The following is a 26,863-nucleotide window of genomic DNA, read 5'->3' as shown; positions in this document are numbered from 1 at the left end:
CTGCCAGAAGAGTTAGTAAGAGTTAATTAAGCTTATCGTAGAAAAGTTGTGCGGCTTCGGAAAAAGTTATTCAGAGATTTTATGAGTAATTAAAGCTTTCCATGAAAAATTTGTGCGGCTGCTGGAAAAGTTATTCAGAGATTTTCTTAGTTAATAAGTTTTTCTAGAGAAAATGTGTGCGGCTGCTGGCAGAGTTATTCAGAATTATTCTGAGTTATTAAGATATTAAGTAGATAATCAGTATCATTTTAAAAAGAAATATTCAGAGTTCTTATTTGTTAGTGAATCTTTTAACAGATAAATAATATGGGAATAAAAAGAATTATTTAGAGTTTTTAGACTTCATCAATACTTCCATCAGAAAATTTTTGTAGTTTCTACAAAAACTATCCTCAATTTTTACCAAAAAATTAAATTCTAAGAAAAAAAATTTTGTTATAAAAATTTTTGTTTTCTTAGGCTTAAAAGTTTTTTGTTGAAGAAAAAGTGTATGTTAATACAATTACTTATTAAGGTGATTAATTAAAATTTATATTACTTCTATATATACATATATAATCCAAGTTTAAATATAATTTTGATACTCATTTTCATTTTATTTGTAATTTTCAATTTTTTTAAATCAAAATTTTGTTTTTACTTCTCGAAAAAATTTTCAAAGTTTAATTCAATTATTTTGTTATCCAGTTCTCATTTCCAATTTATACATTTTCAAATTTTATGAATCTAGATAGTTATTTTCATTTTATTTTTAATTTTCAATTTTCTAACTAAGTTGGAAGAAATTATTACAAATGTATTGATCATTTCATCCCAAATTGATTACTTTTGACCCAAAACCCTCATTAATAGGCTAAAACGTTGTCATTTCTGTCAATCACATAATAAAAAATTGCAGCTTTTTATCGATTCTTTTACCCATCTCTAAAAAAGTTAAAAATCTTTGAAAGTATTGGATTTGATAGTTTTAACATCGCTAAAATTTTTTAAATAACTGACATATCAGGGTGTCCCTCTATTTAACTTTTTTGTTCTTAAATGCACAAAAAAAAAAAAGCAAAATTTGCGAAAAACTGTAGGTGTCTCGAAGTGAAACTAACTTATTATTTTGTATCATCAAATAAAACTTTATTCAATTTTACAATTATCTTCGTAAGACTCGGAGTACACCGACTTCTTGTTTTATTACATGCAAACCGAGCGGTTTCGAATTCACTTGGTTAGCATAACTTGGAGGCAATAAAAATTCATATTTAAAAATAGTAAACTTAGGAAAATCAACGGCTTAAAAAAACTACAAATTTATTGGAATTTGACTTTGAAAATTGTTTTTTTTTCTCGGAAAAACTGCATTTAAAACACAAAAATTAAAAATCAAACATCTTGATTCGTAATTTTTTTAAAAAGTTATAGCTATACGAAAATATAGATGCAACACAGTATACAAAAATTTAGAATATTTGATGGAATAAAAAAATTGTTAAAATAAGTTTAAATCGTCACATCTTACTTGAACTCTATCAGCTTTAATTTTTTATATTTATTGAATCCATCACTACAATATTAATATAAATATATAAACATTAAATTAATCTCCGTGGCATCCCTGCGGAATGAAAATTACAAAATGCTTATTTTGTGTAAATGTTAGAATACACGGATTTGCAATCATTTCTATTTCACAAAAATCTAAATTATTGGTGATCGAACATTCTTCGATATGGTGAACGATTACATCGCTTGATGAATTATAATATTTCTTCAACATCACAACTTCATTATAAAAAATAAATAATTTTCTATCATTTTCACTGCAATTAAAATAACAAATGTTTTGAATTATGCCTACTTTACCATACCCTTGCGACTTTCAAATCATTCTGAAATCAGTCTGAAAAAATTCTGGAAACATTATGAAATCATGATGGTTCCAGAGTGTTTCCAGAGTGGTTTTGTGCCTATTTTCCAGCATGAAACCAGAGAGCACCCAGACTAAAGCCAGAGTGGAATCAAAGTGAACTCAGAATAAAATTAAAGTGGAACCAGAGTGAACCCAGACTAAAGCCAGAGTAGAATCAAATTGAACTCAGAATGAAACTATAGTGGAACCAGAGTGGACCCAGACTAGAACTAGAGTGGAATCAAATTGGACTCAGAATGTAATTAAAGTGGAACCAGAGTGGAATCAAAGTGAATCCAGAATGAAACCGAAGTGGAACCAGAGTGATACCAGAATGGAACCAGATTAGAATCAAAGTGAATTTTACATAAAATCAAGATGGCTTCAAAGTGGAATCAACATGAAATTAAAATGAAATCAGAGTAAAATAATAATCAAATCAGAATTCATTCAGATTTAAACTAGCGTGAAGTCAACGTGAAATTTGCATGAGTCACAATGGAGTTATTAAAAATTAGATTAAACTGTCAGTAAATTTAGAATAAGTTCGGATAAAATCGAAATGAATTAAGATAAAACTACAGCAAAACTAAAGTCAGATCCGATAAAACTTCATAGGGATCTGAATGTGTAAATAATTTAATATAAATAATAAATTACCTTCATTGGAAAAAATTAATCAATTATTAATATACTTCTTAAAGTTTTTTCCATCTTTATTATATAAATGTACATAATAAGATGTTACATAGTGGAAAACGTATCCTTTTATAATTTCAATGATATATATTAATATATTAATCAACATTAACAGTTTGTTGATTTAGTCACATCTCTATTTAAAAATGTTGATTAAAGAGTATTAATAATTAATTCTTCTCAATCAGTTTTTATAATCAAAGTTGTTATTCATCTCATCTTTGACAAATTTAAAGATTTCTCCCAATCTTACGTACACTAAAACTATTTTAATAAAAACTTTATTATATCAATTATGAGTTGATCAGCATCGAAAATTGTATTTAAAATCAAAAATAGAAAATATAAAATTCCTATCATATAGAACGTAAGTTTCAGAAAATTGTAAATGTCTATATATAATATATCTGGTGAAGAAAATAAAGTCATGCGTAATATATGTCGGTAAAAATGTATGCTTCAATTTTTCTCCTAAATTCTCTTAAAAAAATTACATATCAATCATGACATAGTTTTTACTACAGCTGTATTTTAAAATGCTTTTCGTACATGAACCTATTCACTATATGTATACAGGCTATAATTGTGCATTAAAAATCACAGGAAAAAAATATACAACTTGAAAAAATTAATTTTCCAATGACTTTTATTTAAAGTAAAAAATAAATTTGTCGTAATACTTCAAAGTTCACTTTCATTGTTACTTACTTTCAAATTTTATGGTTTAAAGAAGTCAAAAATTAATGATGACCAACGTAGTAGCATTTCGTTCGTCGGTTTCCAGTGAAAAAATGAAATTAAAGAATTAGTAGGTCCAATAATTATAAACAAAATGAAACGATCAGAATATTATAACGATATTACACAATTTTATTTAGTTACCAAACTTGACAATGTTTCGATTTAGATATCCAAATTAATTATCACGTCAATTTCTATGAACTTGTACGTCAAGTAGTATCGTATACACGATGAAAAAAATTTTTGTCTGATCATATATGATTATACATGAGGTTTGGAATGATCAAACATATATGACCAAAACATCTTGCGATAATACTCTTGGGACCTTAAAAGTTTTTTTTTAGACTGGCAATACGATTGTTTTGACACTGACATACAGCCTGTCAATAATTACCGAAAAATTTATTGGACAGTGACTATTTTCTAATTTTTTTTAATAATGACATAATTTTTTTGTAATTTTATTGTACTTTGCGAATTTTATCAAATTTAATAAGTTCTTAAACTTTACAAAAATCTAATGAATTCCGGAATTTGATGAAATTGCAAAAAATTTTATAAAAACCAGTACTTTCTGTTGTTAAAAGTCTAATAAATTTATGTCTTTCAATATTAATGCTGGTGACTTGGACGAGTGAGCAGCGTTCCAGACGGCTTCCAGCTAAAAAGACTTGAGTTCGAGCCCTCCATACGCCTGCGATTTTTTTATTTAATATTGTCATGAATTGATTATCCTAATATTGTAACGAACCATTACCGTACTATTCCATTTCTCTATGTATTTATGAAATGAATTTGTTATTCTCGAAAGCATTTTTTTATCAGACATATATGAGTAAAAATAATTATATATGATCATATATAATAATGCATAAGTAAATCTGATTATATATGATTAGACGTGGCCAATATATATATATATATATATATATATATATATATATATATATATATATATATATATATATATATAAACTTTTGAACAAACTACATTTTCTGAATCAGCTCGAAAAACTGAGTCAGAAAATGGCTAAATTTTTTAAAAGTTGCGCCATGAGGACGGCTGTAATAGTTAGATTTTTATGAAATCTACTAAAAATTATGTAGCAATACGAACGTTTTGAACCATATGTATTTTGATCAGACGAAACAAGATCGATATAAATTCACAGTAGGTATACTGAAGTGTAAACATGACAGGTCCGTTCTAAAAATTCTTTGGATTTAATCTAAAAATACTTTGAAGTAACTCAAAATTCATAAAGGATTTGCTAAGAAAATAATTAAAGTTCACTCTGTAACAATTTGTATTCACTTTGATTCTACTCTGATTTTATTCTTTATCTACTCTCATTCCATTTTGATTCCAATCGAATTTTATTCAGGTTGCATTCTAATTCAACTCCGACGCCACTTTGGTTTTATTCTGGCTCCACTCCGCATCCACTCTGGTCTCACTCGATAACCAATCTGGACCCGCTTAGGGTCCACTATGAATTCATTCTGTATCGATCGCGAATCCACTGTGTATCCACTTTGGTTTCATTCTGGCTCCACTATAGTTTCACTGAATAACCAATCTGGCTCCGCTTTGGCTTCACGTTGATTCCATTCTGTATCGATCTTGAATTTTCTATGTGTTCACTATGGGTCCACTATGTATTCAATTTGTATTCACTCTGTATTCACTATGTATTCACTCTGTATTCACTCTGAATACAGTCTGGTTTCAATCTGTATCCAATCTGGTTTCACTCTGAAAAAAAGGCACAAAACCACTCTGGAAACACTCTGGATCTAGTATGATTCCACTCTGACTCTGGAAACAGAGTGGTTCCAGAGTGGACTCGCAGTCGCAAGGGATCTTTCAATAGTACTACAGAATCATTTATTTTTTGGCATAGACGATAAGTTTTCGATGTATACCGAGTACTATTGTATATAAATCCATTAAATAACTTGTATTCATCAGATCTGTTCACAATTCTTCTCTCTTTGGAATTCAAAACATATTTTTTTCCTTTCCCAATCAAGATACAACCATTTACTTCAAAAGTGTTCTTTAAGTGTCCTGTTAAATTTTTCTCACAAAACTTGAAGAATTCTTCACTTAAGTTTATTTTATTCTTCAACGGCAATAGTGCTTTCTTGAATAAATATCGCCTTGCAATTTGAATACTTATATTATTAGGACTCTTTTGTAATAGTAATAAGAAATGATTTTCATTTTCGAAAATGAAAGTGTTGTGGAATTGTAACGGTCTTAAGTTAAAAACACTGTGCGGTATATGAGTAAGTAAATGAACATTATATGTCATTGATTTTTCACCGAAGTATTCCTGATAATATATTACGTACTTGATAATTAGAGTTTCAGCTATTTTTAGGTCATCATTTGTAATTTTGTTGCTAAGTAAAATACATACTGCTTCTACCAAAAGAGCTAAATGATTTACATATTTCTGAGGAAGAATTCCTTTGAGGCAGATTACGGAATAAAAAAGCAGCCATGAGCGCCATTCTGTTGCTTTGCACATATCTCTTTCGGTTAACTGTCTTGGTGATCGCGTTATGCAACTGGGATGTTTAAAATCTAGGAGTTTTTTATTTATTGCTTCAAGTTGGTTTGGATTACCAACATAGTACTCTTCATCAAATGGCGATAGCAATATTTCAGTGTGCTGCTTTACTACACCTAGTAGAAGGGCATGCATGTAGTCTGGTGACATTCCATCAACTAAATTAAAATAATTTAAATTCATCAGTGGTGATGGTCCCCAAACACCCATAATATCATTACCATATTCGTTCGCACTCACAAGTACCATATTTGCTTTGATTGACTCGTCAGTTCGAGATTTTGGGACATTAGTGGATATTGGGAACTTTAGATTGTTATCGACACGTTGTGTTGGATGTTCACAGAATGTGCAACCGTAGGTCCCATTGTATTGCTTCATGTTGAGGATTTTACATCTAGCAACGGAGTCAGTCACAGCACACAGTGGAATAAACTTGCTGGTTATTGTTTGATCTCCCAACTTCCATTTGACACCTTCATCGGATAATTTATTAGCTTCATCAACAAACGGTTTTAAAAAAAGTAACATGTCTGGTTCTTTTTTATCAACCCATAGTCCCGTCATAATCATATGTTTTGACTGTAATTTTGACGGTAACTCATTAATACAAGCGAATATAGGCCATATCGAAAGTTTGCTCGACTTCGATGGTTGGCACCCATCCGTGTTAAAGGTGTACGTGAAATTATATTTATCCGAAGGAGAATTAAGTTGCATTGATAATTTCTTATACACATGACCATCACTTATACTGTGCAAATCATTTTCTGACTCTTTATTTTGATTGCATTGGAAACGCTTCATTACAACTTGTTGAACTTCAGGGTCTTCTAATGTTGATTTTAATTGTAAAGAGATGTCAAACGTCAAAAAATAACCAATATCTGAATCGATACCATTATTATTGCAAATTTCGCATACCAAATTTTTCTTATCGAATTTCTCCTTAGCACCGAAATAACAGAAACACTCGTCACAGTACGGATGATATACTACTATATTTTCATTCAACTGCAGTGTTTGAAATATCTTATACTTTGAAGCAGGAACTACATTGTTTTGGAATAACGTATTAATCAATGATAGGATTGCAGTTATAGTTTTCCAGGTAAGTGATTCTTCAGCTCCAAGTGTTAGTGTCATCAATAATGCTTCTCCTTGTGTAATAGTCGTGCAACCACAGAGGGTTTTTTCATAATCATGATCAGTGCAATTTCTTTTATCATAATACTGTAAGTAAAAAAAAGAACAATTAATTACATTTTTTTATTGTATTCATCAATATAACGACCAAGGAACAAAATTGTAAATAAAATTTAAAGAGAAGATATGTTGTTAAACCATGTTCTCACGATACGATAAATTGAAGTATTTAAATTTTACCGCATGTATGAATAATATTGGTTTAAGATCAAAAGTAAATAAATTACATAAAGAGCACATTTCATTATAGGTGATTACTAATGAACTTTGAATATTTTTGATCACAAGCTTTTTATAACGATTTTCTTTCCATCACAAATTTACGATATTATTCACTTTTGAGTTATTATTACACTCGATCATAATTATTTCATCTATTTAACTCAATACTAAATTTAAAAAAAATTTTTTTAAATGCAAAATACCGGGATAGTAATCAGTGAAGGCAACGTAAGTATTTCAATTTTTTATATAATTAAAATATAAGCACAATAAATTCTTTTACAAAAATCCATATTTACCTGACTAGGCTCATCAATATAATCCATATCATAATCTACAGCTGATGGCAAGTCTTCAGCCTGTGAAAAGAGATAACGTTATTTACACGGAAAAAAAAATTCCAAAAAATACTATTTTTAACGTAATGTAGCGCTTCGGAAAAAAAAAAGTGGACAAATTAAAGTTTCATCTGTAAATTTTGTTATCTTGAAAAAGTAACATTTTAAAAATTGAAAGATTAATATTTGAAATTGAATTTAGAAAAATGGTATTTTTAACAGTTATCATAAAGGGTGTTAAATTATTCTAATGCCTTTACAGCATAAAAAGAACCCCTAAATTTTTACAAAAAGAAATTTTCGGTTTAACAAGTGTGTTTTTCTAAATGTGAAAAATCGTTCTGTAAAGATAATAAGAAACGTCTTTGTAATTGTATATTTTTCAGCGCGTTAGAGAAAACATGTCGCGTTACATACGCCATAAGGGAGTACGAAAGGTTAACCTGAAGCAATAAAGGCATATAAGAATATTTTTTTTTTTTTTCGGAAATCGACGTACTTTTGCCTAACACATGTAGAAATTAAAAAAAAAGAAAGATCTTGTTCAGAAAAATACTTTTTTTTTAGTTCCCGTTTTTTCAGGTAAAAAAAAATTTTCTCATACGCCTTCAGGCCTTTTCACCGGTACCTTTTGCCGGTTATGGCATCTGTGACACAATATTTTAAATAATAATGCTAACAAAAATAATAATAGAGAAGTAATGTTTCGTCTCATATATGTTTGTATGACAAAATGTGCTTTTTTGATGATTAATTTCTATTTAAAAGATATTAATAATCTCTCCATTTAGCATATTTATAAGTAGACTAGAATTGAGCGCCAGATAAACTTTGTTTTTGTCAAGAATTAATCCATGGAATTAATAAAATACGGAAAATTTTGTGATAGGCGATTTTTGACTTTAAAAGTAATTTTAATACTGAAATTTGCTATCATCAGAAGGATTAACACGGGAATCAGTGCTTTACCACAATTATGTTCATTTTTAATGATAATCAAATTTTTATGTCAAGTTTTGAATAGTTTATCGGTTTTATACAGTGCTTTTGTCGAATTTCTTCATAAAATTATTAATATTTTTTTCTTAAAATAGAAACAATTTTTTTTATTCATTTCAAAAGCACCCAATGTATGCGTGCATTGTAACCGAAAATATCGAAAAGAAATTGAGTCAAATTTAATTCATTTATAATTCGTAATTCTTGCCAGTTACATAGTGACTGCCAGTTACTATTAATTACTTTTATTATTATACTCTTTGAGTCTAATGAAACTCACGTGTATGCTGTATTTAGACTACACAGTACTATATAATAGTAATACTATTAAACAATCTCTATAGATGTTATAGGTTGTACGATTTTTTTCATTTTTAAGATAAAATCAAATAACTTACATCAAACCAGATTTCCCTGTCTAAAGTTTCTTTATCATATTCTTCATTTATCCATGATGCTGGTTCTGTATTTACTATAATTGAACTGTATTTATCATCAGTTAGAGGAACAATCATTTCATCAACACCATCCATTTGCATCAAGTTATCATTAACAATTTCTTCATGAAGTAATGGATTAACTTCGCATATATTATCATCATTGTCGTAATGAATTTGATTATCATTTGCAACCTGCAATGTAAAAGTGTGAACTATAACTATACCAATAACATCAATAATTTTTTACATACTCTAACAAAATTTTACTTTCAATATTAAAAAAAAAAATACTTTACCGTAAAAGACAATTCGTATAAATGAAAGAGAAAAGTTTTGACTTAATAGACATTTTGAATTTAGCACCTAGCCAAATATTTATTTAAATTAAAATCTACGAAGGTATGACATTGTTGGAATTTAGAAAACTTGTAATTTTGTCAACCAGCTGATTTTCAATGAAATTTTTTTCGCAAATTTAAATAAAAATTTATGTTATAAGTCGATTAGGTTATATAATATTTCCAACCTTAAAATTTTACAAAACTTGAATATATCTAGCGAAATTCAACTTTCTGAACTAGAATCAGAATTTAAACAGAAAACTATGCAATAAAATTTGTTGTTAAGTTAATTATTTTTTTTTGTTTCTTAAATTCATATTACTTACGTGGATGCGTTGATATTTAGCCAATTTCCTATAAAAAGTTGACCGAGGGATAACGCCGTCACCATCATAAGCAAAATGGGATTTATATTTTCCTCGTTTCATATTTGTATTTAATTTACAACTACTTATGAATAACTAAATATCTTACTATTAAGTAATAAGACTCATCTTCAACGTATTTGAATCACAGTTAAAAAGTTACTTTATAAAAACTAAAATCAAAGCAACTTTTAAATTCTATCGAGCCACATTCGTATCAATACTTTGAATTTTCAGTTCTTATTATCGACTTTTATTCATTATTATTAACACTTTGATAATAAAATATTACATAAAACTTTCACCATTCATGATGGTGATGATAAATTGCACAGTATTTAAAATAAAAACAATTTTCAACTTCAACCTCACTAATGAAACACGTTCGTAAATGAACATAAATTCGAAAAAATTTATGTTTAAAAGCACTTAGTGATACTTGAAAATATAATATCGATATAAAAACATTGATATATTATTTCAAGTTCCTGTGACACCAACGGTGCGCATATGATGTAAGAGAGGCCACTCACTTCTCCGTCTGCGGTCTGTCTGCTGGGTCTACAAACGCATTATTTCTAAAATTAGTAGTGGGGGTATGGGTTAACCCTACCTTATCATGTATGGCTTTATATAATCATTCCGAAACAACGCTTTTTTTTATAACGATTAGTTGTAAAGTAAATTTAACTTTTTCATAATACATAAAATGAAATAAGAATAATTTTTTTAGTACTCATACTTGAGGGAAAAAAGACTTGAAATTTGAGTCACTATATAAAAAATTATAACATAATAATAATTTTATCGAATTTTCAAATTTTCAGAACATTACGAATCAAATTCATAATGGTATCGTATCCAATATTGATTTTGATCACAGAAAAAGTTATCGTGCATGGCCACGCTTAGCCAAGCCCGATCATGAATGATCGTACAAAGCCATACGCAGTCAAGGTTCATGCTTACTTATTCTATTCAATCACAAATGGTCATGCCTGATCGAGCTTGGTCAAGCATGAATTATGTATGACTGTTCAAGCTCTACTAAGCATGAATCATGCATGATCAAGCAATTTTCTTGTGTGGCCATATACGGCCATACTTCTTCATACAGATTCATGCATGGCCTTTTAGTTCTTACGGTACACTGTCATGTACAGCCGAGTACGGTGGTGTATGGAGGAGCAATTGGAAATAAAGTTTTAAATGTAGTTAAGATATTATATGGTAGTCAGTCAGGTTGACGAGCTAAATTATGGTATATTACGGTATTCCGTCAGGTTGACGAAACTTCTAAATTTGAAGAATTAAGTATATTGTAAGATAATTATTTAAACAAGTTGCTACTGGAAAAATTAGGTGAGAGGTTCTCAAAGTTAAGTACTAAATTAATTTTTGAAAGTAATTGTTAGTAATAAGTTTGTCATTTGTTTATTAAGTAGATTTCACCGAAATCTATGTATCACATTGGCTATCATTTCAAAATTAAGTAGGAATTTTGTTATAATATTATCTAACCAGTCGAGTATACCGAAAGAAAAACGTCATTCGGCCACGACCGACATAGAAGGTAGATTTCATAGAATAAATTATCATTTTATCCCAATAACTATCGTCTGACATTGAATGAAATGTTTCTTGAATTTCTTGGACCCCGTCGTCCATCTTGCGGCACCAAATAAATATCGTATTAGTAAAATAAATTCAATGTGCAACATAATTTTTTTGCTATTCTTATTTTGTTTTTTCTGAATTTTTGATAGTTTCGAAGAGCGACCATTTCTAAACTTATTGACGGATTTCGCTCATCTTCGAACTTATTCAAGATCATTATCCAAAGAATATGTGTACCATGTTTCATTAGGATTTGATCAGAGTTTTTAATAGAATAACATTCATAAGTCGGTTGTACTATTAGACATTGCCTGAAAATGGTTCAATTGCACTCTTAATGTTGATAAAATAACTAGAAATGGTCAAAATATCAAAGTTATGTACGTCAAATTAAATGTTATTTCATGAGCTTTTACATGAATTTATCAAAAATTAGCCATCCATTTTTAGTCAAAAGATATACATTAACAGAGTCACCGAAAACGTAATTTTCACTATTTTGATAATTTTGAAAAGCTACCATTTCTAAACTTATTGATGGATTTCTCTCATCTTCGAACTCACTTAAGTTTATTATTCAAAGAATATGTGTACCAAGTTTCATCCAAATCCGTTAAGAACTTTAGGTGCTATCGTGTACACAAGCCGCGTTACACACATACATACAAAACTTTCGAACCAATACTATTTTTGAGCTCAACTAGTTAGATGATGTTATAGCAAAATTCCGACTTAATTTTGACATCAGGGCCAATGCAATAGATAGACGTCGATGAAATCAACCTGATAGTATTGGTTCGAAAGTTTATATCCCTGATTAAAAAAAGTATTGAGAACAATAGAAACGGAATTGGAAAGAATTCGATTCATTGTAAAAATAATTATTTTCAATTCCGTTTCCATTGTTCTCAATACTTTTTTTAACCAGGGATATGGGGCATTCCACGCCAAATCGGACAACATTCTACCTTTACATCCCCGATTTTTTAAAAAATTTTTCATGTTATAGTACCCATTAAAAAAGACCTCCAGGATTTTTTCAATTTTTTTTGCCGAGCCGTTTTCGAAATATTAATTTTTCAAAAAAAAAAAGCTTTTTTTTTCAAATGTATGTAACTTTACGGAAAATAAACCAATCGGGACGTTTTTTTTTAATTTTCGTTTTTAAACACACTTTTAAGATATAACATCAACAAAAATTTTTAAACTGTATTTCTACAAGATTTTCAAATTTTGACTTTAAAAAGTTGATTTCCAAAAAACACGTAGCGATCGATTTTCTTGAAAATTTTTTCGAAAAAACTGGCATTTATCCCTCAACTTTTAAGCCTAATTCCTTAATGGGTAATCGATGGGATCCATTTTTTTTTTATTTTAAAAATTTTATGTTTTGTGAAAAAGATGTTTTTTTTTTTTTTCATTTTTGGTTGTAGACGCACTTTTAGGAAAAAATAACGGCGTAAATTTTCTAAATCCACTTTCCATAATATTTTTGAGCATGCAACGTTAGAATTTGTTTTTTGACTTTTAAAATTTTTTTAGTGATTTTAGCGAATTCTTAGGAAATCTCCAACTGGTCCTCGACAAATGTGGAAATCAATTTCCAAACGCCCAAATAATCCTCAGTGGTGATACAAATGCAAGACTTGGAGAATTAGACGGAGGATTCCCATCGGAAGCAATAAGCGACACAAATCTTCTACCTACTAGAACATCCCAGGACAAAATTATCTCCACATAAGGGCTAACTGTATTAAATTTCATGACACACAATGGCCTCTTTCTACTCAACGGGAGGATTCAAGGCGATGAGGATGGCAAAATAACATATTATGGCCCAAATGGGACTAGTGTAATTGATCTTACTTGGGCAAATCATGAAGGTGTAAAGGAAATCTGCTCTCTGAGAGTCGGAGAAGACTCTTATGAGTCTGACCACTTCCCGGTTAACATTAAGCTCCGACCAGTTACTAATCATCCAGAATTATTACCTCCTATGAATCGTACTCCTCAACGAAAGCTGTTATGGGATCCTAGCTGTGCGTCTCAATTTACGGACTATCTCTTCTACTCGCAACGCATACACCTAGCTTACGAGAGCACAGATGTGGATGTCATGGCCCAAAATCTCCAAGAAGCTATCTACGAGGCAGCAAATTATGCTGGACTTCTGAAATTTAATAAAAATGGAGCCGGAAATAGAACATTCAGAAAACCATGGGAAGATGCCAACCTACTCGCTTTGAAAACAAGCTTAGCAAGACACCAAAGACTCTGCAGAAGAATGGGCTTTACCTTAGTCAACCTAGAAATACTCCAAAAATTAAAGAAAACTCTTAAGAAAGTCAGGAAACAGAACATTGAAAACTACCTTCGGAACATCAGAGACACTCTTGCCCGCACGACCAAACTAGCTAATTTCTGGTACCTCATAAGAAGACTAAGACGACCAACTCCTATACTCTGTCCGATAGCCATGAACTCCTGGGAAAATTTCTACGACAAAGTTTTCCTCGCAAAACACATTGACCTCACAAACTACGCCGATACTCGTCACCCTCATCTAGACCAAGATTTCTCATTCTCTGAAATGAGGAGAACCATCCGAAGAAGTAAAAAAAACAAAGCTCCAGATCCTGATGCTATTTTTAACGAGCATCTCCATCATCTTCCCCCATCTTGGATAAAATATATAATGATACTGATAAATGCGATATGGTCCTACAATCAGGTACCGGCTTCCTGGCCTTCAGCTTCGGTGATAGTACTTCATAAAAAGGGAGCCAGGGATGACCCGTTAAATTACAGAGGAATCGCCCTAATCAACAATTTACTAAAAGTCCTTACCGGCTTAATCCAACAAAGACTCTACAACTGGGCTGAAGACATCGTACTTATCCCGGAGGAACAAGCAGGATTCAGAAGAAACCGCAGTTGTTTGGATCACACTTTTACCATCTTCTCAGCTTTACCAGCAAAGATGCGACTGAAGGGAAGTGCTTATTATTGTATACTAGTGGATTTCAGCAGAGCCTTCGATTCTATTCCCCACCATCTATTGTGGGCTAAATTATTTAAGATGGGAATAAGTGGAAAACTGATCAGAACCGTACGAGCAATTTACGAGAAAGCCTGCATTCATCTAAGGATTAACGGGGAAATCTCTAAATCGTTCAAAGTAACCGAAGGAGTGCTTCAAGGGGACAAGCTTAGCCCCACTCTCTTTATCCTGTATATAGCGGACCTGATTGATTTTCTCATCTCCAAAAACTTGCAAGGCATAAACATTGGAGCAAATTCTCTCAAGATGCTACTATTTTCAGATGATGCTGTATTTTTTACAGCATCTCTGAAAGAGACAAGAAAGACCCTCTTACACTTAGAAGAATACTTTGAAGCAAATCATTTAAATGTACACACCGGCAAAACACAAATCTTGATTTGTCGCTCATCAGGCAGAATCAGGAATAAAGAAAAAGACACTCCAGTACAAAGGACAGCCTATCAAAACAGTATCTCAGTATAACTACCTGGGAACGATCATAGACAGTGCGATGAAAGGAAAACTTGCGACAAACGCGTCACTCAACAAAGCCAAAGTCGCGACAGGCACGGCCTGCGCCATTCTCGCTAAAGCTAAAGCTGATTTCTGGCAAGCTTGAGTTGAAATCTTCAGCAGCCTAGAAGCTCCAACTATGCTATACGGTGCTGAAAGCCTGGGACAATACTACTTCGAAAAGATCGACAAAGCTCAGACAGATTTCTACAAAAAGATCCTACAGCTAACGCAAAATACGCCAGGGTATATGGTTCGTCTTGAGACAGGAATCGTGCATGTATCAGTGTCAGTGCTGAAACAGACCTGGGGGTGGATAATAAAAATTCTTAAGATGGACGACAACCGTTGGCCGAAAACCTGCCTCCTCAATCTGTGTAACCTACTCCAAAACCGGGAATGCAAAAAAAGATACAACTGGGTTGCCAGATTCAATCTCCTGCTTCAAGAAATTGGTCTTTACGAAATGTTCTCCAACCTGAATCCAGCATTCTGGGAAAAAACCAGGACAAACTACAGTGACACAGTTACTGAGTAACTGTGTCACACTTGAAGACCTTGAGCAACGCTTCCTGATCAAATTTACTAGCTCTTACTCTGCAAACCTGCGAACCGTGTACATACTCAGCAGCCACCTCAGAGAGAATATCGAAAATATTGCCAGGTACCTGACAGCAGCCATACACCGTCGAGCATGTTTAATCTTTTGAACCGAAGTCTACTCCCTCCTTCTATAGGCCTCCAAAAAGATATCTCCTTGAATTTATTCAACTATTTATATATATATTTATTACGATCACTATTTCTACTATTAATTTTGCATTAAAAAATATTATTAATTATCTGCAATAAATTAAATGTCAATAGCTTATCCCCTTATAGAGGCTACTATAGACCATGTGTCTCCAAACATTATTATTGTAACTGAGATGTTAAATAATCTTAGAACAATAAATATACAATACAATATATATTAGGGTGGACCAAAAAAAACTATTAATTTTTTTTTCTTTACCTACCGCGAAAATATCGACCAAGATGACGAAAAAAAAATTCTGATAGAGTTTGAGCTCTTAATATCAATATCTAGAGGTGTCACGTGGTGATTTTTGAATATCTAGAGAGTCACGTGGTGATTTTTGATTTCCCATTTAAATAACACGGGAATTTTTTTTTTTTGAATTTTGATGTATCTCAACAAATTATTGTGAGGTAAAACTAAATAGATATTTTTGTAGGAAATTGAACGGCCTACAAAAAAGGTCTGATATAATTTTTCGCTAAGTCAACTCGATTAAAAGTTATTCGCAGTTAAACTTCAACCGAAAATAATATATGATGACTTTCACAATCTTTTATATTTTTTTTACAAAAAAATCCCTTAAACACATAAAACAACATATTGTTCGTGATTTTTATCATTTTTACCTCCCAAATTTGTTATTCGCAAAAAACGATCCACAATTCATTATTGCTTAAAATTAAGGCACCCGCGTAGCGATATTCAAATTCCCAGTTCTTATTTAAAGTTGATTATGAGGTAATGTAAAATAATAAAAGTTGTCTTCAAACAATTATTCAATCAAAATAAAATTTTTTATTTTTATAACTTGTTTTTTTGCATTATTTTAGAATCAAATCAAATTTTTTTTGTTACAATTAGGATATTTTTGACGGTGATTCATAACCACTTGCAATAAGTATTGCAGCTGTTCTTCGTCTTTTGTGAGACATTTGTTGTACTCTTCTATAAATGCAACTCCTCTTTCTGCTACATCTTGATAACTTTCATCTTGAGTCCAAAATTGTACGTCTTTATCAATAAAGTCTACGGGTAAATCAAATATTTGAAATATAATCAATCTTTTTCGAAATAAAATTACTTATATCTTGTGATAGTAAAGTATCTAAATTTGTTGGCTCAATTTCAAATTTTTTCTTTGAATCGGTGCGTCCATCCTTTTTCAAAGCTCAAATCATTTTTTGTTCGACGATGTAACGGGTTTTGTCCGCTCAGATTGGCTCCTTAATTAATTAATAAACTAAACAAAATTGAAAGCTAAATTTATCAACAAAAGGGTGCCACCAGGATTTTTAATCACAGTTCCTGGAACCGGTCCAGAGCAGAGAGCTTATCTTACAGGGAGAGAGAGTGAGGAAGATTATCTGAAATAAATAAATTTTTATTTAACAATATAACCGGTTATTATTTATAACAAAAATAAGATAATAAGGTGCACACGCTCACACTCACACACAAAAATTTCTTAATCCTGACAGTACCCTCTTACGGAGCGTCTATACTGCAGTTTCTAACTAAATCGCGCTGTCCACCGGACTCTCACGCTCTAAGCTTTTTGGATCACTCTACTCGGCAAAACATCAACAAGTAGAGATCGTGATGGTTAACTACATCGCGCTGTCCACCGGACTCTCACGCTCTAAGCTTTTTGGATCACTCTACTCGGCAAAACATCAACAAGTAGAGATCGTGATGGTTAACTACATCGCGCTGTCCACCGGACTCTCACGCTCTAAGATTTTGGATCACTCTACTCGGCAAAACATCAACAAGCAGAGGATGTATACACTCGCTATCACACACAACCCACACGTCTTCACACACACTGATTTTACCTTATTTTATTTTTTTGAATATTAAAAGAATTGACAAAAATTTACTTTTCCAAATTACTACATTGACTCAACTATTTATTCATCAGCTAATAATTAAAATTACCAAATATTTCAATTAACAATTTAATTCTCTAAAATCCGAATTTAATCCGACTTCCAAATTTTCGCTAAATTAGTCACGAGTTTAATTCTCAACATTAAAATAAATCAATTTCTTGTAGATTTTTTCAACAATTTTAATTATGAATCTCGAACTTAATAATCCACGTTGCTAAATAAATTCTTAAGAATTTTTCACGATGATGAAATAAAATTAATTAGATAAATTTTTCCAGAACTTACGTTCAATATAAAATTTTCCTCGTGGGATTTCCGATTAGTTAATTAAATAATTAAATAATTTTTCTCAGTTAAATAAAATCATAAATTTTGGCCAGGTTTAATAAACAATTCTCAATAATTAATATAACAGACGATAATTAATATCTGGTAAAATTTAACATTAAAATAAAATAATTTTTCAATTAATAATTTCATGAAATAATTAATAAAATATTTGCGCGCTCAAAACAGATGCCAATTTTTCGCTAATGCGTGGTAACTTTTTGACCTTGGGTATGAATTAACTGCGTTGTACGATTCAATCGATACTTAACTAGTCTGCGAAAAGACAATGGAAATTCTCGAAGAATTTATTATTCGGTTTTATTTTATTGAATAAAATAGTTGTAAGTGAACCGATTTTTCCGATGTTCGGAATTATTTATAATTAATAAAATAATAAAATTTTCACGACAATTAACACCACAAGGTCTTTGAGCAGTCCTCGGCCATAAACCCCCTTGAGGTACTCTCAACGAAAACTATCGAATCGAAAATTGCAATTAATTAATTATTGAACTATAATTATTAATTATTGAAAAAAGTTAATTAATTAAATAAGTAAATTGATAGATAAAATTGAGAAGTAGTTGGATGAGCCGAGTATATGACCCCGCGGCTCATGTATATAGAAAGTCTCAATACCTTGTAAAATTTTGAAATAGAAGAAGACTCCTTGGATCCAGTGGGTTTCCTCCTTTGGACTTTTCTGCTGGCACTTGTCTTGGTCACTCAACTACTTCTGCCGGTTGGAAATATGTTTGCTCGCACGTAAACCCCAAAATAATCCCACTTTATGTTAAATAGGTCCCGAAGATCGAGACGCGCCAGTGCTGCGTCGAATAATTATCGATATCCGGCGATTTATCGATACAGGGTAAATTTACTCTGTTACAACGATTAGTGACACATTCTCATCAAAAAGAGAAATAATTGCTAAATGTTTACTTAAATACCAGAGATGATTTTACATTTTCAAACAAGCTGCTTTCGATACGGCACTGTTAATATCTCTGATGTACTTAATTAAATCTTGCATGAAGGTCAAGTCATTGTTTGGAGCCAGAATTGCTGATGGAGTAGTGAACCAAGCTTTTAAATATATTTTCACAAAGAAAATACATATTTCACGCAAACCGTTGCTTTCTCGCCGTGTTAAATCAAGTTCTTCTTTAAAAAGAAATATTTTTAGAGAATAAATGACTTTTGCCATCCAACGAACATGATGAACTGGACCCGAATATTTAAATGAAAAGTTATTTTTTGGCGTTTTCCCCAAAAAAATCCATGACAGCTCTAAAAGCTCCTTATAATCGTCTCTCGGTTGATAAACCTATGTAGAATCCATAAGAAATTTAATTTATATTATTTAATAAAAGCGAGAAGTATCAGAAAACTTCACTAATATCATATTGCGTGTATAATTTTTATGAAGCCAAATTTATGATTATGTACCTGTAAATTTTCTTCATTCAAAGTAATTAACACTTGTTTACTATCCGACAAAACTCTATTAACAAGGCTATCGTTTATTCCAGCCTTGAATTTTGATTTATCAAGCTCATTCCATTTATTTTTGAATGTCCAGAAGAACTGTACGTTTGGGCCTGATGAGGTCGGCCAATATACCTCAAACACACCTTTTAAAACGAGTTCAAAAATGTGATGTCGACAAGGTAAATGTATCAAATCTTTATTCAAAGCCATCTCTATTTCAGCACAAGTACCATGATGAATTCCTAGAAAATGAATTAAATAAACAAAAATCGTAAATGATCTGGATAAAAAGCTTAAATTATATTCATAACCAACTTGTATTAACAGCTGCTGTGTCAAAACACATCCCGTTGACGTATGAGCTAACACCCCACTGATTCAAAGTTTCTAGGATAGCAACTGTTTGATCATTGGCACTTTCCGACTTTAGCTTCGGCACACCTAACAATTGTTCAACACCACGTGATGTCAGAATGATTGGAAGTCTGTCTATAGACTCGGTTCCAGTGATATCTGTCAATAATTTTCTATAGAATAAAATTCTATCCCAGTGCACAATATAATGTCCTTCAAATCTCAACGCATCTTTCAAGTCTTCTGCGATTTCTTTACGTAATATATATTGAGACAATGCAAATTGTCCACTTGATCAGCTGCGCGACATTCTCTTGAAAATAGTACTATCCTAGCTGTCGATCCCTTACGTACTAATTATCTTTATATTAATATTATAAATCATATAATATCTAGGTATTCACTACCGGTTCTCTGTATCTAGACACTAGCTATCGATTTATTAGTTTTAAGTGCATTACTGGTTCATAACTAAATTTATTATAATCAGTGTAGTTATTATTGCTAATATTTCCTATTTAATTTATCTGAATATATTTGTTAATTAAATATACTGGTGTAAATAAGTATAATTATTACATAATAACCACCCGCCACCTCGAACTTGCGACCAAGAAGCCACCCAAGATCACCAAAACATTACTGGAATTTATGTAAGTAAATAAAGTTGGTTATATTGGCCGAGTTTGAGTTCTTTCGCGGGTCTCTACGCAAAAGACAAATATTAACGCCAAAAAACTCTCCGTTACCGCAGGTCGTGTTATCATAAATTTAGCGGATAAATTTCCTACACGGTATTGTCTCATTAATTATAAGAAAACTTATTAGGTCTCCAGCGTATCCGCAAGGCTGAAAGGCTTAATAGGAAAATTTTGATTGTTGGTAGAATTAAAATTTCATTTCAATGGCGCTCGAACAGAGACGCCGTGTTCTGTGAACCTGCCCCGGTGACGGAAAGTTTTATTACAAAACTTTTCTTAAGAAAAAAAATTTCAAAAAAAAAAAGGAATTTTTCATTTTGGAAATTTTTATTGAAAATTCCATTTTCAGTGTTGAATTTTGTATAATCTTTATGTTTGAAAAGACTTATCCAATACAAGTGTCGAAAAATTTAATTCTAAAGTTGTAAAATTTCAATAGAAAATTCATCAACAGATTATCCTTATCGTGCAAGAGCTCAGACTTTATTCGTTAAGTAGGTTTAGCATTGTACAAAAAATAAATATCTGAAAAATTATTATATGGTAACCTTGAAATTAAAATAGTGATGTCATGTTCTCTGCTAAGTCTGCCATTCATCTTTAAGATTAACATTAAAGTATACCTTCGATAAAACGAATGAATATTTCGGTAATATTATAAAAATAAAATTACAGGTAATATTAAAGATAATAACTTAGCCCCCATAAAATTTCAGTATAACGAATCAAAGCTACAGTAACGAGACGAAATAATCTTTGGGCATAATGTTTCCTCGTACGCCTGTAATTCGGCCCCTCGTACCCGTGACAACTGAGCCAAGACAATCTACCTCACAAATAACTGACATCCCACCGATTCCTCACCAAACGGAAGACTTAACAAGTATACCCACGGCGGTAAATACAATCCTAAACAGTACTACTCATACGGCAACGGACGGCTTAGACAGTTCAGTAACTAACGTAAGTGGGATACAAAATCTCCCTGATGCAGAAATTTCTAATCACCCTGCACAGACTTTACAAAATGTTGTTTATCAGCTACGAATGGAAGTAGCCGCATTAAGATCGGATCAACAAAACCTTCACACCTCTGTAGCTGCTACAGTAACGCAGTCCACACACATGCCCATGTCAGACGTTACCTATACTAATACCTATATGCATAACACGCATATGTCAACTTTACAACCACGAGAGCTATTTCCTAGCACAGCAATCCCATCAACGATGTACGGACAGCAATATCCCTCCTCTCAGTTTATACCCATGCATACAACAAGTACTAGTGCAACCCAAGGTGGGGCTGCGCGTTTACCGTACGCGCAACAAACTCCCTCCTTAACCACGATGGCCGGCGGAGCCGGGCCTCAACAGCACACATTGCCACAAAGTATACCTCAGTACATATACAACAATACTCCGATGCCTACAATACACTACTCCTACCCCAATTTTAACACACAGTTTGCCCCAACGAATACATGGCAAGCCAACACATCCATGCGTCCAAATGAGATAAGCCGAATTGCTAAATTTTGGAATGTCACATTCCCATCGCGAGACGCGACAGTAAATATTAATGCCAAAAAATATCTCAAAATTATCGAACAACGCATGACAAGCCACGAAATACCGCTTGAAAATTTTAGGTCGGTCATAATCACTACACTAACCGGACATGTACTGGAATAGTATTATCAAAATGAACATTTGTTCATAACGTGGCCCGTTTTCAAGTCTCACTTTAAAGTCTGGCAAAGTCATCAGTCAGACGAGTCAATATTACAAGAAATTTTCGCTTCACAGCAAGGCCGTGATGAGCTCGGGGTATCGTTTGTCAATCGAATGCAATGTGCTGTCTCTCAGTTAGAGGAGCCGTTACCGGAAGAAAAGCAAATCAGGATCATCGTACGGAAATTTAATCATCACTTTTTAATAACGTTCGCAGATGCTAATATTTTCAATTATCCTGAACTTTATGCTCGCGTAAGCGCCTGGCAACCCGTTGTAAATTCTTCCCAGTTACCTCAAATGGAGACAATGGATAAACCTCGAACTAATTATCCTGCAAAAACAATAAAGTTGAGAACAAAATTAAGCGCTGTGACCGAATTAGACGAAGCTACTTCTGAGAAACAAATCCAAGATGACAGTCCTGTCATCGATTACGCCACAGATCAAACTTCATTAGACTTCATAACCAATAATAATTCTTCACAGCGTAAACCAGCTAACTCAGGTAATTCGACTCGAAATCCTCCCTCGCTTTCTGCAGAATATTTTCAAAATATGTTCCAATTATTATTTGAAAAGCTGCAACTCGATACACCCATCTCACAACCATCAGTGTGCCAACGATGCGGTAAAACAGGGCATACCGCCAACGTTTGTTGTATGCCAACCACGGATGAAATGCGGAAACGAGCGGGTTTCCCCATACCACCAAGGAACCCAAAGTCAAAAAACGAGTAAGCGCCCTGGTGGATGATCAAACACTAACCAGGGCTAACGAAGCCTCGGAAATAGATTTACCCCTTAAACAGCCTTCGGAGGCAGTAACCGTTACAACTTACCCTCCAGACTCTATGGTTAATGCTAAAAACTCAACTCCTGAAGATCTTCCTGGAAGTTATGGTTCCAATTTAGTTCATGCATTACATGATGCACCTGTTTCTGATTCAGAATTCGAAGATTATGAATCTGATGACGAAACAGACCAACCCATGAACCCCAAATTAAAAATTCAAGCTTCTTATAACGAAATTACAGACTATTCGATGCCGATACACGGTGCTACCAGCCATGACAAACCCACTATTGCTAGTTTATTACCCCCAGTCGAGGTAAGCCGAATGATAGCCAGGATTATAATCAATTCCCATACGATAGAGGCCTTATTAGATAGTGGAAGTGAAAGAAGCTATATATCTGAGGCAGCATACCTCACCATACAAGGCAGCGAACTCCAAAAGTTAGGGCCAGACCCCACCAGTACTCACGGAGTTACACTAGCAGATTCTGGGTCGGCATACACCAAGGGTGGGGCCCCCTTTCGAATCGAAATAGACGGACACGCGGTCTTCACATGGCTGAGTGTACTTCCTGGTCTTTCAACACCAGTTATATTAGGCCTAGACTTCTAGAAACTCGCAGACATCCGAGTAGAGTCAAAAACTGCTACCTGGAGATTAGGAAACGACCCCAAAGGGCACCAATTTTGTTCACGTTCCACTAAAAACGCGGTATTTTCTATAAATGCTCTAACTTCTTCTGAGCGCACTGAACTCCAAAACTTCCTCACTAGTGAATTTGATAAAAATAAAACTGCAAATCTAGGGTTGACCCATCTAGTGCAACATCACATCGAAGTTAGCGATGAGACTCCAGTTAGATGTAAACCTTATCGGCGTAGTCCTCCAGTAATGCAAGCGTTGCATGAGAGAGTAGACGAATTGTTAATAAAAGGGTATATTCGACCGTCTGATAGCAGTTGGGCCTGTTCACCAGTAATGGTTCCAAAGAAAAACAATACCTGGCGAATGTGCATAGATTATCGTCCCCTTAATCGGAAAACTCGGAAATCAGTATATCCATTGCCAATTATGCATCGCATCTTATCCAGCCTCCGTGGAGCCAAAATCATCTCCACCATTGATCTCAGTGACGCGTTTCATCAAATCGAAATCTCGCCTGAGTCACGAAAATACACAGCATTCTGTGTCGATGGCCGTGGGCTATTCGAATGGATCCGTATGCCTTTCGGGTTGGCAAATGCACCAAGCACCTATCAGGAATTAACTGATGAAGTTCGCCGTATGGTTATCGAATTACTGTGGAAAACAGACGCCACACATGCGACCTCTGCGGAAGAAAAGATATTCGCATATTTAGATGATTGGATAATTATCAGTAGCACTGTTGAAGAACATAAAATTTACTTACGAGCCGTCTTCGAGGCATTTCGAAGAGCGGGTTTGAAAATGAATGAGGAAAAAAGTCAATTTGGCCGATCCGAAGTCAAATTTTTAGGCTTCATAATTAATGAAAAAGGTATGAGCCCAGATCCCACAAGTTTAGAACCAATCGCAAATTATCCTAGGCCCCAAAACCGTAAAGAACTACGTAGGTTCAATGGACTCATTAACTGGTATCACAAACATCTAAAAAATATAGCAAAAATCCAGGATCCACTAAATAAATTAACCAGCGTCCGCAAAGAGTGGAAGTGGACCGATGCTGAAAAGAACGCATTCATCGAAACTAAGAAAGCCTTACTCCAAGCTTCGACTTTAATATTACCGGAACCAGACAGACCGTACCGTCTATATACTGATGCCAGTAATACTGGCTTAGGCGCAATCCTGACACAGTATGACCCCACAGCCGTCAAAGAAAATTTAATTGTTTGTCTCAGCCGACCACTTAACAAAGCAGAAATCAATTACACGACCACTGAAAAGGAATGCTTTGCGGTAATATGGTCCTTACGGAAGTTACGTGGGTATTTAGAGGGATTACCTGTCACCGTTTATACCGACCACTCTGCGCTACAATGGCTGTATAACCTAAAAGATCCAGCAGGTCGTCTAGCTCGATGGGCAATTGATCTTTCAGCCTATAGATTAAATATAATTCATTATAGAGGTACTCAAAATGAGGCACCAGATGCGTTGTCGCGCCTTTATGAGAACTCTGATAATAATCCCCATCGAAACACCATCACTGATCCCACGATAAGCTGGTACGATGAAAAAGTCCGAGTAATAAGTAAATTCCCGAACCAATACCCTGAGTGGAAATATGAGAATGATCAGCTATACTATTTTAGACCCACAATTATTAAAGAAATTTTAGGTGATTTAAATGCGTGGAAAATCGTATTACGAGAACCCGAGATTAAAACACATATTGAAAAGGCTCACTGTGAAGTCACATCTGGTCATTTAGGTATTGACAAAACATATCAACGCATCCGCGAAACTCATTACTGGCCCGGAATGTTCCGTGACATTGTCACATTTGTAAATTCGTGTGAAACTTGTCTTCAGACCAAGTCTGATCAGACAAAATCCCGCGGGTATATCGGCACACGTCCCCCAACACAACCTTGGTCTATTATCTCGATAGATACTATTGGTCCTTACACTCGATCCGCAACTGGAAACCAGTATACGTTAGTAATTGAAGACCTCTATACCAGATACCTGGAAATATTCCCTTTAAAACAGCGAACCGGGAAGTCTATTAAAAAACATCTACACGAAGTCATAGCCCATTGGGGCCCTGTCCGCCAAATTATCTCTGATAATGGCAAAGAATTCATGAATAAAGATGTACTAGACTTTATTAAGCAACATAACATTCAACTCACCCCCACTCCCATTGGTCATCCTAGCGCGAATCCAGTAGAACGCTGCAATCGCACAATTAAACCGATGATCGTTGCGTTTACCGGACAAAACCAGAAAAATTGGGACGAACATTTACCTGACTTAAAATTTGCCTATAATACTTCTGTACACACTGCCCTTGATGTATCCCCATTTTATTTAAATCATGGGCGAGATCCACCCCTCATACAAAGCATTAACACCCACATTGACTTAACTGACTTTGACCTTGCTATGTGGACAAGTCGAGCAAACCGACTTGACGAACTAAGACATTTGGTAGAGAGTCACATGCTCAAAGCTCGGGAACGCACTCGTAGACAATACGAAAATAAATTCTCTGCTCAACCGATTGATTTAAAAGTAGGAGACCATGTTTATTACTTAAATAAAAAATTAAGCAAGAAAGTAGACGGCTATAGTGCTAAACTAGCCCCTAAATATTCTGGCCCCGCAATCGTTACCGAGATTATAAGCCCATTAGTGATCCAGCTGACAGACCTAGCAGGCAACAGCCTGGGCACACACTACCTTAATGATCTAAAGATCCCAAGGCGGTCAAAACGTCAAAACTAATTATTATCAATATATTTCAGATCACATTGTACAATGCCAAACATTCGTTTCACCAACTCCGACGAGGAGTCTGATTCAGCGAGTCAGGACAGCCTGCTTGACCCGACAATGAAGGCTTCTAGTCATTCATACATTTCACCTTATCAAACACCATTAATCTCATTACCACCTCCCTCGGAGACCAGCGAATCTTCAGAGATCATCAAGCCACCGGATACTACCGTCACCGTCACCCAGATGTTATTTGGAAAATTCTCATCAATTCCATTGACGCCAGCAGCCTCAAAATGCAGGGCATGTCGAAAAGTGAGTTCGCAA

General features: G+C 33.5%; 2 protein-coding genes across 9 annotated transcripts in view; both read right to left on the bottom strand.

Moving 5' to 3' along the window:
* The window catches only part of LOC141537067 (N-acetylglucosamine-6-sulfatase), a 165,601-nt gene that overhangs the window by 62,667 nt on the left and 76,071 nt on the right, over positions 1–26,863 (bottom strand). The window contains exons 1-2 of one of the 8 annotated variants that reach the window (XM_074257891.1): positions 19,837–20,618; positions 19,480–19,763 (exon numbers count right to left, since the gene is read on the bottom strand). The exons of 6 other annotated variants lie outside the window; for them this stretch is intronic. In XM_074257891.1, the coding sequence (XP_074113992.1) occupies positions 19,480–19,763; positions 19,837–19,867 (315 nt within the window). In that variant the 5' untranslated portion in view covers positions 19,868–20,618. Of the gene's footprint in view, positions 1–18,995; positions 19,013–19,479; positions 19,764–19,836; positions 20,619–26,863 lie in introns of those variants that run through there. One more of the 8 variants, XM_074257899.1, reaches the window with a different exon arrangement.
* On the bottom strand, positions 1,521–9,348 carry LOC141537107 (uncharacterized). The gene is made up of 4 exons (XM_074257946.1): positions 9,086–9,348; positions 7,650–7,709; positions 5,270–7,155; positions 1,521–1,811 (listed from the first exon to the last, which is right to left on the bottom strand). Exons 1-4 carry the CDS (start codon positions 9,224–9,226, stop codon positions 1,589–1,591), a joined length of 2,310 nt encoding a protein of 769 aa, XP_074114047.1. The 5' UTR covers positions 9,227–9,348; the 3' UTR covers positions 1,521–1,588.

The sequence above is a fragment of the Cotesia typhae genome, unplaced genomic scaffold, assembly GCF_013202065.1.
Source record: "Cotesia typhae breed Kobodo isofemale line unplaced genomic scaffold, CoteBio_Ctyphae scaffold_58, whole genome shotgun sequence".
NCBI classification, from domain to species: domain Eukaryota; kingdom Metazoa; phylum Arthropoda; class Insecta; order Hymenoptera; family Braconidae; genus Cotesia; species Cotesia typhae.
The sequence above is the reverse complement of the archived record's forward strand: the minus strand, read 5'-3'. Positions and strand labels throughout refer to the sequence as shown.